The 18380-nt window shown below is 39.9% G+C and overlaps 1 protein-coding gene across 2 annotated transcripts; it reads right to left on the bottom strand.

Annotated features, from left to right (window-relative positions):
* Positions 1 to 745: 745 nt before the first annotated feature.
* On the bottom strand, positions 746 to 17771 carry PRDX4 (peroxiredoxin 4). 2 transcript variants are annotated; one of them, XM_067545034.1, is made up of 8 exons: positions 17422 to 17771; positions 11631 to 11748; positions 10375 to 10491; positions 9507 to 9629; positions 4971 to 5101; positions 2941 to 2975; positions 1173 to 1219; positions 746 to 868 (listed from the first exon to the last, which is right to left on the bottom strand). In XM_067545034.1, the coding sequence occupies exons 1-8, from the start codon at positions 17636 to 17638 to the stop codon at positions 865 to 867; spliced, it is 792 nt and encodes a 263-aa protein (XP_067401135.1). In that variant the 5' UTR covers positions 17639 to 17771; the 3' UTR covers positions 746 to 864. The 2 variants fall into 2 exon arrangements, with proteins under 2 accessions (XP_067401135.1, XP_067401134.1); XM_067545033.1 differs by lacking the exon at positions 1173 to 1219 and having other exon boundaries at positions 17422 to 17768.
* Between the last annotated feature and the right edge of the window lie 609 nt (positions 17772 to 18380).

Here is an 18380-nt window from a genome sequence, read left to right as displayed (position 1 = left end):
CATATACCCCAGAAGTTTTAAATGTTAGAAAAAGTTGAACAGATATGGCTCTATCCATTGCTAATACAAAACTGGTATAGTTCCATTTATTTGAGTTGAACTATGTTGACTTACACTAGCTGAGAATCTGGTTCTTAATGTTAGACTGAAAAAAACTTAAATGTTTTCCAACTTCAGACAAAGGAATTTTAGTTCAACCCCTTTAACTGTATTCCTGGCTTCAGACTTCATTACAGCTCACTGTATTAACTTTTGGAATATGGTCTCAGACTCATAGTGAACAATAAGCAGGAGGCAGGAAATTTCTCAGCTGCAGCTTCTAAAATGTCACCAAAAATAGAAAATTAAGGCTTTAAGGAACACAGATTGGAGGGAAATTCTGATATCTTTCTGAAAAAGTAGCAAAAGCATAAAGGATTTTATGGATTAAGCTTTTATGGAAATTAAGCAACCTATCCAAAATGAGATTCCTCAATCTAAATCCATACAGCTAAGGCAATGATAGATATATTTTTAAGAGGATGCAAGTAACTGAAGATTAAAGTGCAATTTCCCTGCCTACAGAGTATCTCTGCAGCGCACTCTGACTAGACAGAATGGGATAAACTCAAACTCAAATTCTCAGCCTCCTTTTAGGAGGTCCTAGAAGACAAACTGCATCAACTCTTTCTGCAACTGGTAGTCTCCGCATAGTGAACACCTGTATTTTGAGAAAGCAACTATAAATCAGCCAAACACATGGAAATACCAAAATTAATGGAATTTTATTGACAACTTGAAGTTGCACGTGACCTGTGTAGCTCAGCAGAAGCGAGTTTCAGTTTTGTTTATCAAAATACTTAAGTTTTCCAGCTGGATCTGGGATTATCTGTGTGAAAAAGAAAGGAAAAGTGTTAGTCTAAAAACAAAAGACACAAATACGATGTACATCATATGCTGGTATGAAGGGCCACACGCTACATTTAGAAATGACCTTTCACCTGTTCTTATCTAAGGTGACTGCTTGTCTCTAATGAATATTAAACAATGGAGGGTAGAAGGGGAGTGGAGTTCAAGGAAGAAGAGTCTGCACTGTTGAAAGAGTGTATTCTAGTCTGACTTTCCCCAAAAGTGAATTTGAAATTATTTCCATAAATTAACATCTGTACTCAAGTGCCTCAGAGTTTACTTACAGCTCTTCTCTTGGCCACCAGGCTCTCATGGCATCTTCAGGTTTGATCTAATTAAATCAAACACATTTAGAAGGCATGGATACAGATGTTAATGTATTCTGAAGAGTGCTTTCCAGAACTATTCTGCTGTTTAAGTGCACTATAGCTTTTGCACAGAAAGCAAAGAGAATATCTTTGTATTTATGTCAGTGCTATAAATTTATTGGGGCCTGATATTCTCAGCAATGAGTTAGTTGTCAGCAACATGCGTACTGAAACAGCAGATGCTATAAAGTAGTAATCAATTACTACTATCAACTGGTCTCCCCTTTATTAAGTGTATCATCCATTCATAGGCTTGCCCCTTCTCAGAATGGACAATCACTCACTTGTTAGCTGCTAATGGACAGATTACTCAGGTTAGCCAGGGTGGTGATTTCCAGTACCACAACATCTGCCATCCTATATTCCACTTTCACCATAAAATCTAAAGAAACAGTTTTTCCCACTAAGACAAATCTCAACTAGCCCATGAAGATCATTCTGACCCTTGGCTTGTTTCACACTGTAATGCAGAGGTCTTTTGCTCTGCAGCAAAGCTAGCCAATTAAATGTTGCCACTTGCAACTTTTACTAGAGGCTAGATAGACACTTTAGTTCTCTGCCTGCAGTGTTTGTATCTACATACAATAGCTTAATTTAGGGATTGTCTCTTACTATGTGTCAGTACAGTGAATAGCACAATGAGACTTTGATCTTGGCTGGGAACTGCAGAAGCTACTAAAATACAATTTATTAATAATCCTGTATCAGTTTTTATCATTAGCATCCTATTGTTGTATTGTTTATAAATAAGCCCATTGTCTAAATGAATGACCACATTTCATGGCCCAGCCAAACAGTGGCATTTGATGCTGTCATGAATTACCAACTCAGGGAAAAGTGCAGAGACCACTTCAATTTTTTTAACTGCTACTAAAGCCTTACAGAAATTTTTCAAGTCAGTTTTTTATTTTATTTTTTTACATAATGCTAATGATGTAATTTTGCAGCTAGCAGTCTTCTGTAGCCAAATTTCTTAGAAAAATGTTTTCATTGTTCTATTGGAGGCTGATCCAACACCCTCCGAAGTCAATTACTTCCGTGGGCATTACATTGGGCCCTTGCTCTTTGGCGCATAATCATGTTAGTGTGTAGAAACAAAAGAATACTGTGCTGCAAAATGCATTCCATTTTACAATTCTGAGAGGGGGACAGTGGGCTTTGCCAGATTGTGAGCAATTATACAATGCCTCAGAAGTGAGGTTATTTATACCGAAAAATTACTTAGGAACCCCAATCAAGGATCAAGTCTCCATTACGCTATGCACTATACAGATAAGATGCAGAATATTGCCCCTGCCTCAGGGAACTTCCAACTCTGTTTTGACCTGTGTAGCAAGATGGGAGGGAAAATTTTCTCTCTAGTTAACTCTCTGATGCTTGAGGTTTTGATCATACATTGGAAAGTTGAGTGAGGAGGAAACTCCTGATGTGAAAAGATTAACTTTTTTCCTGCATGAAAAATGCAATACTGCAAAAATGACACTGTAATAATCAGTCAATAAAATTCCAATGATAACCAATTAAGAATTTATAAAAATATCACAGTGCACAGGGCCTGATATTGTGCTTCCACGTTAGTTAATGAGAATTTTGCTTTTGCCTTCAATGGAAATAGGATTGAGTCCCTCATTTTATTTAATCGTGAAAAATAATGCATGTATTCTAAATATAAATATTGACTTACTGTTTCACTGCCAGGTTTCCAACCAGCAGGACAAACTGAGGGGGGGGAAAGCAAAAATGGAAGTTAACAGTAGAAAAGAAACTAATTTTCTCATTTATTTGATTTTCTGGACATTCTCTTGAAAACCTGATCTTTGAATTTTGAGTAAAATAGCAAGAAGATGCCACATGTAAACATCTGCAATTATTATATACATAACATGCATATTCATCAGACAGTATCACTAAAACATTTATATTGATACTACTTGCAATTTTACTTACAAGGGCAGGTTGGACTGGTCCATTAACCAAAAACTTTAAATCTTTGCTTGGCTGGATTTATGGTGACTTTGGTTTTCAGTCTATTAGTCAAATTATTGGCAAAGTAATAGTACCTCCCATTCTGAAGCTTAATCCCCATGTCAGGTAGACATATGGTGCCAAGATAAGAGCAGCAGTGGAAGTGGAAACAGAGACAGGTATAACATTCTTTAGAACTAACGCCAGGAGGCAAGTATTACTGTAGCCATGCAGCCAAATGAAAGCTTTCTTTAGAAAGTGACTGTTTTGTTTGATATACTGCTTCGGAGGTAAAAGGATTAGGATCAAAATAAATATTTGCCATTCTTTCAATTGCTCAGTTCACGTACAACCTAGGTGAGATGCTTTCAGACCAGGGAACTGATCCTGCAACTGGATATGTGTGGGCAGACCTTGTGCCTATGCAGAGTTTCACTGAGGCTTCGCACAGGCTCAAGGATCTGCCTTCACACGTAAGATTACAACTGAGGCACAGGCATTTTATCTCCACAGACAGTGCTGCTAGCTGAAGTGTGGTGAATATAATAAAAACCTTAGTGGATTTTTCATCCTGGCCTTTGCACAGAGTCCAATTAAATATATATGTATTGCCACCGAAATCCAGCAAAACCCAACAGGATTCCACGCCCCACACAGAAAGAATCCAATAGTGTGGAAGTTGAGACATAGCTTTACTTGAAGCTGAACAAAAAGGATTTTATCTCCTTAATCAAAATGCTCATTGCCTTTACGTATCAGAATTTGTTCTTTTCAATTCTGAATTGCGAAGTACAGCTGTTTATACAGATAATGTTACATTACATGTTAACATGTTTCAAACTGCACTACATTAAAGTGCACTAGGGAACCTCTGGTGTGCACCATCAGGATCTATATGGACGAGTTAACGCACAACACATTAGTGTGTTTCCGAAAGCACACCCCTATAGTGTGCATCGCTGTGCTCTGTAGACGAGCCTAAAATGAATTGCAGCTGTGTCACTTTGCATGGGTTTGCTTTTAAACACCAACATTTCAAGTTGGGAGCAGGAAGATACGCCAACTGACCATATATATGTGTTCATAATTAAATGTGAAGAGCTTACTGGGGGCCAAATCCTCAACTGGTGTAACTTGGCACAGCCCCACTAAAGTCAAGGTAAAAAGCTGAAATCAATGGAGCTATGCCAGTTTACACCAGCCAAGGCTCATTTGGTAGCATTTTAAGAGAAGAGATAGGAATTTGCAATCTCCATTACATTGGGCACCGAACCCAACATCATTTGTGGGAGATGCTTTTCACTGACCCAAAGCACTCCATCTGTCTTTTGACACCAGAAAAAGAAAGAAGAAGAAAAAAAAAAGCACTAAGATTATAGTGGCAGTGCCGCTTGGATCAACTGCAGCTTGACCAAATCTATTAAAATACTGAGCCTGATTCATCACTGCCTCATAAGTATAAATGACTGCACGAGTTATGAGTGGAAAATGGGTATAAATGCTACTGTTTTGATTTGCTAGTGTTACAACCACTCTGCATTCACTTTGGACACTACACTAGGTGCAAGGCAGGGGAGAATCTGGTCTACTGAATCTTGAATGATGGGAATCAAAAACTTTGCACAAAAAATAACCATGAAGATATCAAATGCTGCAGAATATCTCGCTTCCTAATAGCTACAAAGACACTTTCCAAACTAAATAAAACTGCAACGTAATTCCCATTGCTAAAATATTGAAAACAGGCACCTTCTCCATGTTTGTCAGTGTACTGGAATGCTTGTACTAGACGCAGTGTTTCATCCACTGATCTGCCAACAGGAAGGTCATTCATTGTGATCTGTCGAAGGATCCTCTTATCATCAATAATGAAAAGGCCTCTGCAAAAACATGGAATTTTTCTTTTAGATACAAGACCTAGTGATACTGATCTCATGGCAGCACACCTATGCTAGATTAGCAGCACCTGGATCTCTCCAAGCACTATACAAGCAAGTTAAGTACAGAGTTTCTGTGTTAATTTTGAATTTCCTTGCCAAGTCCCTTAACATTATTTTCTCATTCAGAATTTGCCCAGAATATTAAGGATTTATTCTCCCCCATCTCTGGAGTCCTTCAATACCAGCCTCATTTGTAGGAAATGCTTTTGGTTGACACAAAGAACTTCATCTGTCACTGAAAGTGCCCTCAGTCTGCAGTGCTCTCAGATCCTGCTGCGATCTAGATAAGGTCCAGACTCAGGTCAAGTCAGAATTAAGGAAGCAGTAAGACCATAAGAACGGTCATACTCTGTCAGACCAATGGTCGATCTAGCTCAGCATCCTGTCTTCCAACAGCGGCGAAAAGGAAATGAACAGAACCGGTAAGCATTGAGTGGTCCATCCCACCTTTTCCTCTCCCAGTTACTGGCAATCAGAAGCGAAGGGCACCCAGAGCATAGAATCATAGGGCTGGAAGGGACCTCGAGAGGTCATCTAGTCCAGTCCCCTGCACTCATGGCAGGACTAAGTAATATCTAGACCACCCCTGACTGGTGTTTGTCTAACCTGCTCTTAAAAATCTCCAATGATGGAGATACCACAACCTCCTCAGGCAATTTATTCCAGTGATTAACCACCCTGACAGTTGGGAAGTTGGGAAGTTTTTACCTAACAATTTTTCTCCCTCCTCCTTGTAACAACCTTTTATGTACTTGAAAACTGTTATGTCTCCTCTCAGTCTTCTCTTCTCCAGGCTAAACAAACCCAGTTCTTTCAGTCTTGCCGCATAGGTCATGTTTTCTAGACCTTGAGTCATTTTTATCGCTCTTCTCTGGACTTTCTCCAGTCAAGCATGGGGTGACATCCCTGACTATCTGGCTAATAGCCATTGATGGACCTATCCTGCATGAACTTTTCTAGTTCTTTTTTTGAACCCAGTTCTAGTTTTGGCCTTCACAGCGTTAGCTGGCAATGAGTTCCACAGGTTGACTGTGCACTGTGTGAAGAAATACTTCCTTTTGTTTCTTTTAAACCTGCTGCCTATTAATTTCATTAGGTGACCCCTGGTTCTTGTGTTATGTGAAGGAATAAATAACACTTCCTTATTCGTTTTCTCCAGTCATGATTTTAGGCCTCCATTATATCCCTTCTTATTTGTCTCTTTTCTAAGCTGAAAAGTCCCAGTCTTTTAATCTCTCCTTGTGGAAGCTGTTCCATACCCTTAATCTTTTTTTTTTTTTTGGTCCTTCTCTGTACCTTTTCCAATTCTAATATATGTTTTTGAGATGGGGTGACCAGAACTGCATGCAGTGTTCAAGGTGTGGATTTATAAAGTGGCATTATGATATTTTCTGTCATCTTACCTATTCTTTTTCTAATGGTTCCTAACATTATTAACTTTTTTGACTACCATTGCACATTGAGCAAATGTTTTCAGAGAACTATGCACAATGACTCCAAGATCTCTTTCTTGAGTGGCAATGGCTAATTTAGACCCCATCATTCTATATGTATAATTGGGATTATGTTTTCCAACATGCATTACTTTGGACTTATCAATGTTGAATTTCATTTACATTTTGTTGCCCAGTCATTCAGTTTTGTGAGATCCCTTTGTAACTCTTCATAGCCTGCTTTGGACTTAACTATATTGAGTAGTTTTATATTGTCTGCAAAATTTGCCATCTCACTGTTTACTCCTTTTTCCAGATCATTTATGAATATGTTGAACAGTACTGGTTCCAGTACAGACTCCTGGGGGACGCCGCTATTTACCTTTCCCCATTCTTAAAACTGATTATTATTCCTACCCTTTGTTTCCTGTCTTTTAACCAGTTACTGATCTATAAGAGGACCTTCCCTATTTTCCCATAACTGCTTACTTTGTTTAATAGCCTTTTGTGAATGACCTTGTCAAAGGCTTTCTGAAAGTCCAAGTACATAAAGTTGTGTCTTTTTTCAGTGCTCTTATGATGATGCCTAAGAACTTTTTTTACATGCACTTTGAGATTGTAGACTTCATATGAAAGTCTTGAACACTATTTACCCTTACCTATGCTGCTTCATAAGTAGATCATTGACATTATAAAAGGCTGACCTATATCAATGAGAACCTAAGAGACTTTAGAATGTATATGACAGGAGCTAGCTGAGCTGTCCTTAGCAATCAAATTGCAATGATAAACCACAAAGCACTTGTTAAGCTTCAATATCTACACCTGGTGAGATAATGCCTGCTCAGTGCTGACAGCATGAGATCATAGGAATGTACACTCAAGGTCCATCTAGTCCAGTTTCCTGTCTCTGACAATGGTCAGAAGCAGATGCTTCAGGGGGCGGTGTCTGCTTCACAGTAGGATGTGGGATAATTTGTCCCCTACATTAATTCTTATAATAGTTAAAGACTGATTTTTTTAAACCCTCAGCATGAGGTACAGTAGCTCCTCCAAATATTTTAACACTTCTATAACAACACTGGATAATCTTGACATCCATAGAAATATCTAATCACTTTTTAAATGTTGCAAACGACTTCCTTTGGCAAGGAGTTCTAGTTATGTGTGGTGTAAAAAATATTGCCTAATGTCAATTTTTGAATTTGCTATCTTCTAATTTCACTGAACGTTCCCTTGGTCTTGGTATGAGATAGGGAAAGTTTCTGATCTATCTTCCCCTTTCATTAATTATTTTATATCATTTGAATGTGTCCCCTCTTACTCTTCTCCTATCTAAAGTAAATTATGCCAATCTGTTCCATCTCTCTTCATACAAGACGTTTCCTAAGCTGTTGCTCATTCTAATCTTCTTTCTCTGAATCCCCTCTAATTCAGAAATTTCCTTTTTGAGATGGGATGATCAGTACTGCACACAGTACTGCAGAAGAGACTGCACCATTTATTTCTATAATGGCATAATATTCTCTGTCCTATTCCTTATGCATTCTAATATCTTGTTTACTTTTTTGAATGCAGCTGTACACTGAACAGAGGTCACTATAATGCCCAGGGCGCTTTCCTGTGTTGATAGTTGATTTAGAACCTTTGTAAGGTGTATGGAGAATTATTTTGTGTTTGACACTGAATTTCATTTGCTAACGTCTTGGCTATTCACCTAGGTTGGTTAGGGCACTCAATCTCCTCACATCCCCCTCTGGTTTTGACTAACCTAAATAAGTCACCTGCAAATTCTGCTACCTTTACAGAGCATTAAAAACATTGATCTAAACACTGAACCTTGAAGAACCCCACAGCTCATCTTTTTTCCATAATGAAAATTGCCTACTTATTTCAACTGTTTCTGCAACCGTAGTAAGAGCATTTGTTAGATTTTCAAAACATGAACATAAATCTACTTAAGTTTCACTTTTTATTTAAGTAGGACCTTACTCCTTTCAAGTCCACCATCTTTACCTATTTGCTGCAGCGAAGATGGAATTCTGAATTTACAACATTGTTCAGACAAGAGATTTAATGTCACAGAACACGTTTTCACTACAATATCAGGCAGAAGGAGAAACTCAAGTGTAAGGGAGACAGACCTGTTTCAGACATGAGCATCTCTAGTAGAAGCAAAGAACACCGCAAATGAGTGGGCAAGAAATACTACTGTTTCCAACAATGGAACAACTATCACTAGACAAGATTTACACCTGTGGCCAGCAGCAAGGTGGTCCATATAAAACATGTGACAGACAGTTCTTTGCCAAATCTTGAGTTCATGGTTCAGTTTCTCCTAGTAAATGCTGTAAGTAATGGAAGAAAAGACCAAAACTGGGAGTTCAGATTCTGGCAGGATAAACTCAGTTCACCATTAAAGTTCTGAGTTTTGCATGCACAATAGATAACTGAGTTAATTAAAAAAAAAAAAATTCAGAAGTTAAACATTTCTTTGTGGACTGAGAGCTTTAATATACAATTTTAGCTAAGTTATCAAGACTCGGTGGAAAAAATGCCTGTATAATGGATATACTGACTTATGAATGGGAATTTTAAATGGCTTTTATTTTACCCCATGTGGCTTATAGCATTCTGAAAATGTTCCTTACCAGTCATTCCCCCACCCATCAGTTCAACTGGTTTGTTGTTGGACATCTTCACGCATTGGACTGTTGATCTTTCCTTTTAAGAAAAGTACTTTATCCATGTAAATAATTCCAGTATATGTTCAGATACTAACTACTGTGGTGAATATAGTATATAATTAAATAGTATAAGAGAAAAGTACCAATATTGAGTGCCCCTTTAAATAGAATTGGTTGAAAGCATTGCTATAATAAGACAGAATGCACCATAATGGTTTGCAGTACCTAAGTGTGTGCCCTTGGTCCTCCAAGTATACTCCATAATCCTTTGAAATCTGGTGGGTCAAATCTGAAAGAAGTGGGATCTTCATTGGTCCAAGTCCTCCTCGTTTTCGTGGAGTATTAATCCTTTGACAAACAAAAAAGATGTACATTTATTCTTCAGAGAGATTTATATTCCACATACAAATAACTGTTGCATGCAGCTTTTTTGCAGAAGAAATATCTATATTTGTTTCTCACTGTTTCATTCTTTTTCTACTCATTTGCTCCAACCTGCTTCTGATACTCCTTCAATGTATCCACTTATTGCTGCCTTACTCTCCTGTCTCCTTGCATGCTACATTTACACTTTGAAATACCGTCCTCCTTTCTCTGTGGCCAAACTACCCTGTCTTTCTTCCAAATCCCACAATTAAAAACAAGAATAAAATCCCAGTGAAGATTTTTTTTGGTGTTAATCCACCATAGAATGTCTGATGATAAAGCTGGGTGAATAATTTGTAATAAAACAATTTATTCTAATGGTAACACCAAAGTCATCACTTTTACTTAGACAGCTTCAACAATAATCTTTATTTTGGAATTTCTTACCATTAATTTTATTATTTACCACTCTTTATGCAACACAGCAACACATCTCAGACCTTATAATTGAATAGTAATAGAAAAAAAATTAAATACATCAGAAGCAGGAAGCCTGCTAAACAACCAGTTTAGTCCATTAGTCCAACCAGAATGGCCATTTTTATGTAATATTTACTTGACAATATTAATACATCAGACAGAGTATATGAATTTGGGGACTCAACCCATAATCTAATATGTACCCACCAATAATTTCCTATAAAAGACACATGGGTAGGCTACATACCATGCTAAGTGAGTGAACTGAGAGTCAACAGAACATGCCACCACTTCAGTGTTTATTGCTCTGAATTCTTCAATTCTGTCACTGAAGGCGATAATTTCAGTTGGACACACAAATGTGCTAAGAAATTGAAAACAAAGTAAATTCAGAATTCTCAGAACATCCAGGAATTATTTCTCAGTTACCTCAAAACATAGCTAAATTAGTTTCTACAGAGTAGCTAGATATTGTTTGCAGTATATAAAATGGATAAATTGTGAATTAGTCTTATCACAACTATTCTGTTTTTATTTACAGAAGGAATTTACAAATTGTATTCCAAATCAATTTACTCTTTACAAGTAACTGTGTTCCTAACAGCATTCATAGATTATCTATCTGTGAACATATTTATCTTCAGACACTGAAGTAACTGCAAGTGGGTTGTGAACAATAATTTTTGAAAATGCAGTCAGTGTTCACTTAGTAGTATTACAATTTACAGTTTAGATACTTGTACAACTACCATTCAGAGATTTTAAAACTGTACAGGAATTACTGGATTAAAGAACTTCACACCAAGTTGCAGAGAAACAGATGTCAGGATTTCTTGGAAACTAGTGATGTAAGTATGCAAGTTGTAGCTATTTTGCAGTTGACCTCTTTCTTCTTCTACTAGACACAAAATTGCATTTTAGATCACAATTGTTCAAGGAGGAAAATAAACCAGGATTCAAATTATCTTCTTTACACTATCAGAGCAGTTAACTTTCTCTACTACTTACCTTCCTTTGTAAAGTGCTTTGAGTTCTACTGATGAAAAGCACTATATGAGTACTATTATTACTAGTTTACTGTATGTTTTGTTCTGCATTTCAATAAAATAAGGGGCTTGATTCTCCTCTCAATACATTGGTATAAATCAGGAGTGACTGCAGTGGAGTTAAATAGTGTAATGAAAGGAAAGTCTGTCCAAGTATTTAAACTAAATGTATCCCAAAACATCCTTGAAAGTCTGTAAGAGGAAACCAGTCTCTCTCAAAGTACCTTCCAGAGCATATGAAATGAAGATCTTACACTTTTCTGTATGCATTTTCCATTTGCAGCAATGAGTTGTAGCAAAAAATGTAAACATTGTCTGGTAAAATGCTATAGAACTACAAAATGTCAAGTGCAGTTGCAATCAACATCTTAATGTTCCCTGACTTTAATCAACACACTTCCAAAATTCAGGAAGGGGGGCGTATATATCTTGGTACATCTACATCGGTTTTACTTACAAGTCAAGAGGGTAGAAGAAGAAGACAAGATATTTTCCTTGATAATCTGTTAACTTCAGCTCTTTAAACTCTCCATTAATTACTGCTGTTCCTTCCCAATAAGGTGCTGTCTTGGAGACTACAAATATAAAATATAGATCCAAACAGAAGTATAAGAATAAAGTAAAGCACATGTACATAAATGAGGTTGTTCATCAGGTAATTTATGTCCAAGGAGAGTTTTCCTCTCTGGATGGATGTCTGCGGTTCCTTACAATGAAAAACACTTTGTAGGACACATTACTTACAGAATCAATTTTTTCATTATTAATTTAAACCTTTCACAGGTGGAAAGCGCACCAAACACTGGGATCATGCTGTGTTTTTTTTAAAAAGTACATGTCAAGGTGCATCATACGTTCGTAATTCAATAATTTGTGTTCACAAATTTCTGAACCATTTGAAATATTGCCAAGGATAAGACTGCATCAGAGAACACACCATGACCCCCTTAACACATTACAAGATTACTGCTGGCTGATGACAGCTCACACATTAGGATACTGATCTGCACTGAATGATATATTGTTAGAGTTATAGATTTCAGTAAGTTATTCTATTTTGCTGTAAATGATTATGTGCCATGAGTAGAGAATGGTTCAATTTCACATTATTTTTTAATTCTTAGCAAAAAAAATTTCTAAAATTTAATTCTGCAGGAAATACATGACATAAGATGTGTTCAGGGCACAAATGCTTAAGATATACTGCAACCAGTGTATAAATACTCGGAGGTTATTGCACAAAAATATCCAGACTACACAGCAGCAAAAGATTTTAACATTACTGACATTGCATTATGAACACACTTATATGAGGTACAACACTTACTATTCCACCACAGACTAATCTGGAGCACTGGAGATTTTAAAATTGTAAGTGCAGTGAAGTAGCGTTTCTCAACATCAAAGCCCATAACACTGGGAGCATTCTATGCCTGCGGGCAGTGTATGTTGGTGATCCAGTATTAAACTGAAGATATTCGAACATGATTGTACTGTCAGGCATATATCACTGGGTAAGTTATTATATGGCTTGGAGCAATGTTTGATATTAATCGCCCTGCTACCATTCTCCTTTAATGGAATTCCAGACAATTATTGTCAATAGCACAGTATAAGTAGGCTTATGCAATGTTGTTGTAGCTGTGTTGGTTCCATGATATTAGAGAGACAAAGTAAGTGAGGTAATATCTTTTATTAGATCAACTTCTGATGGTGAGAGAGACAAGCTTTTGAGCTTACATAGCGCTCCTCTTCAAGTCTGGGAAACTAACTTGGGGCAGGTCTATACTACAAATCTACAAATGCACTGATGCAGCTGTGTCACTGTAGCACATCTGGTGAAGAGGCTCTAAGCTGACAGGAGAGAGCTGTCCCATCAGCTTAACTTCATGTACCTGTGTTGCAGTAATTAATTTTGGTGGCTGTAAGTCAACCTAACATTGGTCAACTTATCTTTGTAGTGTAATAGACAAGGCCTCAGAGGTCACTGCTAAATACAGGTGGAACAGACTGTTTAGCATAAGTAAACACCCATTTCAAGGGACAACTCAAGTTGAAGTGGCCTGTTAACACACCTCCAGTCATAGGGAGGAAAAGGGGAGGTGTGGGGAGGGTGGAGTGTTGTAATGAGCCATTAATCCAGTGTCTGTATTCAGTCCACGAGTTTCAGTGTCTGGCAGTTATGAATTCAAGCTCCCAGGCTCGTCTTTTGAAAGTGTTTGTGCAGGTTTCCTTTGAGGACGAGGGTCCCGGGAGCTTAAATTCATAACTTTGCCAGATACTAAAACTCATGGACTGAATACAGTTGTTGGATTTATCGCTCATTAGAACACCCACTTAGAATCCTCCATCTGCCTTCTCTCTCTCTCTCTCTCCCACCCTCTTCTGCCACCCCCTTCTTCCCTCCCTGTAACTGGAGAGCTGTTAACAGCCACTTCACCTTGAGTGGTCCCTTGACCTGTGTGTGTGTGTGTGTGTGTGTGTTAACTACTTATGCTAAACAATCCATTCCACCTTGTATTTATTAGCAGTGATGTTATGAGTTAACTTCCCAGACTTGAAGAGCTTTGTGTAAGCACAAAAGCTTGTCTCTCTCACCAACAGAAGTTGATCCAATAAAATATATTATCTAACCCCCTCTTGTCTTGCTAATAAGTAGGCTTGGCAGAGTTTGATTTTTATTTTTTGTAATTTTGATATCTGCTTATGTATTTTTAAAAGATTTGTATTGATTTAAACTCACAGTTACAGGAAATTATGGGAGGGGATATCACAATTATTTGACAGCAAATGTGATTCGAAAAGTTAAAGCTTTGTAACATTAAAACACAATGTCAACATCACACATCAAAATATACTAAGTAAATATCCTTAAAGCAGCATTTTTCTTACTCTGCCTATTTGTAAATTTTGATTATTGATGGAAATATTTTTATCAGTTTGTGTATGGTGAAACTGACTTTTACCAACATTTACCAATTAAAAAATCAAATCCTTCCTACCTTAGTTATAAGATACCTGCATTAGAAACTTAAGCGCCCTTTTTTTTTTTAAATATATTTTTATAAGCACAGCCTACAAATTTTGGTACACATACCAAAATCTTTCTATAGTAACTTATACTGTACAAACTTTTACAAATGAACCATACACACAATCACAAGATACTTCATTTGACCAGTCTAGTTTAGTTTATTTATGGTAGCACTTGGTTGTCAGTGTTTTGTAAAATTCTTCACTATGAAACCTTGAGACTTCTCAGTAATACTCTTCTATCGAATCTCTGCACATAAGAGTTCAGACACTGTTTCCAAGTGTGGAAGTTTCTTGTTAGAGCTGGTTGGAAGTTTTCTGACAAAACATTTTTTTTGTCAAAATGTTGATTTGTTGAAACCAAAACTGTCTGTGGGAAAGGGTTAATTTCAGTGAATTTCCTGATTCAAAATTTTTCTGAAAACTTTGAAATTTTTGATGCTTCTGAAAAGAAAAGTTTAATTTTTCAGTTGGAAACGACTGTGTGAAATTTTTGTTAACTTATACAAAAATATAATGATTAAAAATCTAAACAAAATATTTGATTGACCAAATTCAAAAAAATTTTTTGATGACCTGTTTGTGAAATTTGAGATTTCAACTTTTTGTCCAGATTTGGTATGGCAAAAATGGCACTCTCAAACCTTTGTGGAACAGGAAAAACATTTTCTGCCTAGCTCTAGTTCTACAGTAGATTAATATAACTGGGAATCTTAAGCCTTGTCTACACTTGCACTTACGCTGGCAAAACTTTTGTCTCTCAGGGGTGTGGAAAAAATATTCCCCATAGTGACCTAAGTTTTGTCAGCATAAGTACTTGTGAGCACAGCGCTATCTCAGTGAGAGAGCATCTCTCACCGACATACCTACCACTGCTTGTTTAGGTAGTTTTATTATGTCGGCGGGAGAGCTCTCTCCCATCGACATTATGCGGCTCCACAAGCGCTCCAATACAGCTGTGCAGTTTTAAGTGAAGACTTGCCCTCACTTGAACTTACAAAACTCCTGAAAATGTCTAAGAACAGGTGACCATTTTAAACAGGTGCTAGAAAACTCCTTAACTGTAACCCAATTATCTGCATCTGAATCTCCAATGTAATCAATTCACATGAGAGCTCTCCCAACAAGCTAACAACAAAAATCAGAATCACAAACAAATGTAGTAACCACTGCTGAAGTCTAATTTCAGGAGACTTCTGCTGCAGCTAACTTTTTGGTTGTATCTGACCATTCTTCTGTACACAGAACACTTACTTAAGCCAGAGTAGTGCATGTAGCTCACCAGTAACAATGTGACACTTTAGTCAAGAAAATATTTTAAATCTTAATGAGATCCCCCAAGCATTCTGTACAATATTTACATTACTTCTCTTCCCTCATTCTTTACTACTACCAGTTCATTGAAAACAGCACCTTTGTTAAAGAGTTCATCTATTACTCCTTTGCAGATTCCCTTTCCAAGTTCTCCATGATAGTACAAATGATAGTCATTTTATACATAGCAGTCATCGTACACTGAAGATACTCTGAAGGGGAGAAGGAATGCAAGAACAAATGAAGTCTTTAACAAAAGGCCTTCATGTGACTATTCATAATAATCTAATAAAACACAATATTGAAAATTGAATCTTGAAAAACATTGTCTTTAACCCAGGTAAAAACCCTATTGGTTTGCAGATTTCTATTTCTATTAGGTGAACTGAAGTACCCCTTTTGAACAAACCTGAGTCTGTATCAAAATAAGTAAACTGAGTAAATATACTTCTACATTTATTCAGTGATAAACAGAAAAGTGAGCTAGAGTTGCACTCCACTTATGTCACTGGCTTTGGATGGGGTGACTGCTGTGAAGCTCCACTGAGTTCATTTAGGCTACAGGAGTATATGCCTGCACAAAACAAGTTGCAGAAGTGAAGGTTTCGAACTTCCATAACACAACCTGGGCTCGACACAAATTCCAGCGAACTCCTGTGCATCATGAATAACCAAGATAGCAAAAGGATTCCAACATATAGGGACCTAAACCTAGAACTAAAACCGTAAATTACTCCTATTTAAGAGATTTTCTCTTTATTTTTTTTAAAATTAGTTTAATGTGGTCTATACACACAATATTTAGTTCATCATAGGAGGTTAGTAAGTGGCATATGCTTCCTTTCTAGCACTGTTCATTAGTACTATTTCCCCAAAGGGGGCTGCTTTGCTTTTGACAAACTCTGTTTTGTTACTCTACAAACTCTATAAATGTTAACTTATGCCTGCCATCGATTTAAAATTAGGGGAAAAGGCACGAGTCTTTGCAGGAGGCCGGCCATGTACTAAACACACTCCTCCCCACCCCTCCTCCCCCCCATGAAAATCCTCAGGCAGGGCAATTTTGACTGTCAAATGATTTAAACTCGGCAGTGAGGGAGGTGCTAGGGGCTCTCTCTCTGTGCACACTTTAAACCAATAGGCTTGGTCTGACGTGGCCTTCTCCCCCAGCCGCACCAGCGATTGAAGTGTACAATCCTTCTGGCTCAGAAAAGCAAACAGGTGGAGGGAGCAAAGTGATCCCAGTTCAGGATTGCTGCAATGCCCCGACCCCGCCACCTCCCCACAGGCTGCCACTAAACCAAACAAGGTACAATGCAATCAACCGCTCTGGGTGAGCCCGCCTGCTGCTGCCTGCCCACTCTGATCATCCGTGCAAACAGGACTCCTCCGCAGGGCGCTTTGCTGAGAGGCTGCGCAAGGCCCTGCGCGCTGCCTGCCTGGGGAGGAGGCAAAACCCTTTCCAAGCGTTAATGCAGCAGGGGCCTGGCTGCCCTGCGATGGGGGGGGGGGGACCACGCCGCCTTCACTGCGCTAGTGGAGGGAAACTGAAGCAGAGGTGGGGCAGAACCCGGCCCCAGTGCTGCGATCTCTGCTCCAGCAGGGCGCTCGCCCTGGGGATCCCTTTACTGGCGTGTGTGTGTGTGTGTGAGGGGGGTGTTGGCCCGTGGTCTCAGTCACCCTCCACCAGCGGGGGCTGGAGGGGCGAAGGGGCAGCGCTGGAGAGGTGGGCAACGGAGCGCCACTGATTGCAGCCCTGCAGCGGGACAGGGGAGGCGGCTGCGCTGCGGTGGGGAGACAGGAAACTGTTCATGTGCAGCAACGTCCTAACCACCCCGCAGCCCCGTCCCTCGCCCCCCCCTTTCCAGCCCTCCCAGCCCCGGGCAGCGCCCGCCACCTACTCTTGGCCTGGCTGAGGTGCAGGGAGTGGTCGGAGACGGGCACGCGGGCCGCCTCCCCGGGATAGACCTGGCCCCCCGCGTAGTAATGGCACTTCTCGTCCTCGCGGGCCCGGGCCTGGGCCGCGCGCGGCTCCCCCTGCTCCTGGGCCGCCCCGGGCCCCGCCAGCGCCAGCACCAGCAAACACAGGGCCAGCCACCGCCGCCGCGCCGCCTCCATGGCCGCCCGAGCAACTCTGCACGTCCCCCGGCCCGCGCCCGGGAACAGAACCGCCCGCGCGGCGGCTGGGGCTGGGGCCGCAGCCAAGGGGCGGGCGGGTGGCCGCGGGCGGGCTGTGTGCGGGGCGGGGCTCTAAACACACACACACACACACACACAGACACGGTAACTAACACTCTGCCCCTTCCCATTACTCCCCCGCTGCCCCGCCCTCCACCTACACACGGCCCCCCCTTCCCTCTGCTTCCTCCCGCTGCGCTGTCCTCCCCATCCCCTACACGCACACACGCTGCCCCTTCCCACTGCACTGCTCCCCGCACTGCTCTTCCCTGACCTCCCGCCTCGACCCCTCCCACTTCTTCCCCCATTTCCCTGACCCCCCACCGCACACCTCGACTCCCCTCAGCACACACACTCCCCCCGACCGACCTCCCCTCCCAGCAAACAGCCCCCCAGACTCCCTCCGGTTCCAACACACGCACATAGTTCCTCCTCCCATTCTTTCCCCCCACTGCTGTGCCTTCCCCTCCCCTACAGACACTGCCCCTTCCCTTCCCACTGACGCCTTCCACCACACACACAGCCCCTTCTTCCCAATCCTCTCCTACACACTTCCTTCCTCTCTCACCACACGTACACATATTCTTCCTGAATATTCTTCTCTCCCTGCTCCTTCTGCTCCTCTCTTTTCCACCTATTCAATCTCAACCATCAAATTGGCCAGCTATCCTGAAAAACCGCT

Source organism: Emydura macquarii, unplaced genomic scaffold, assembly GCF_026122565.2.
Source record: "Emydura macquarii macquarii isolate MOO-44397 ecotype Brisbane River unplaced genomic scaffold, CSIRO-AGI_Emac_v2 contig_1043, whole genome shotgun sequence".
Taxonomy (NCBI): domain Eukaryota; kingdom Metazoa; phylum Chordata; order Testudines; family Chelidae; genus Emydura; species Emydura macquarii.
The sequence above is the reverse complement of the archived record's forward strand: the minus strand, read 5'-3'. Positions and strand labels throughout refer to the sequence as shown.

What these genes read in the sequence shown, in the direction of transcription:
- PRDX4 (XM_067545034.1), bottom strand. Translation starts at nt 17,638, where the DNA reads ATGGAGGCGGCGCGGCGGCGGTGGCTGGCCCTGTGTTTGCTGGTGCTG. An exon ending in TTCTTCTACCCTCTTGACTT is followed by an intron (nt 10,492 to 11,630) that starts GTAAGTAAAACC and finishes TCAATTTCTTAG; the next exon opens with CACATTTGTGTGTCCAACTG. An exon ending in CACTGACAAACATGGAGAAG is followed by an intron (nt 2,976 to 4,970) that starts GTGCCTGTTTTC and finishes CCCCCCCCTCAG; the next exon opens with TTTGTCCTGCTGGTTGGAAA.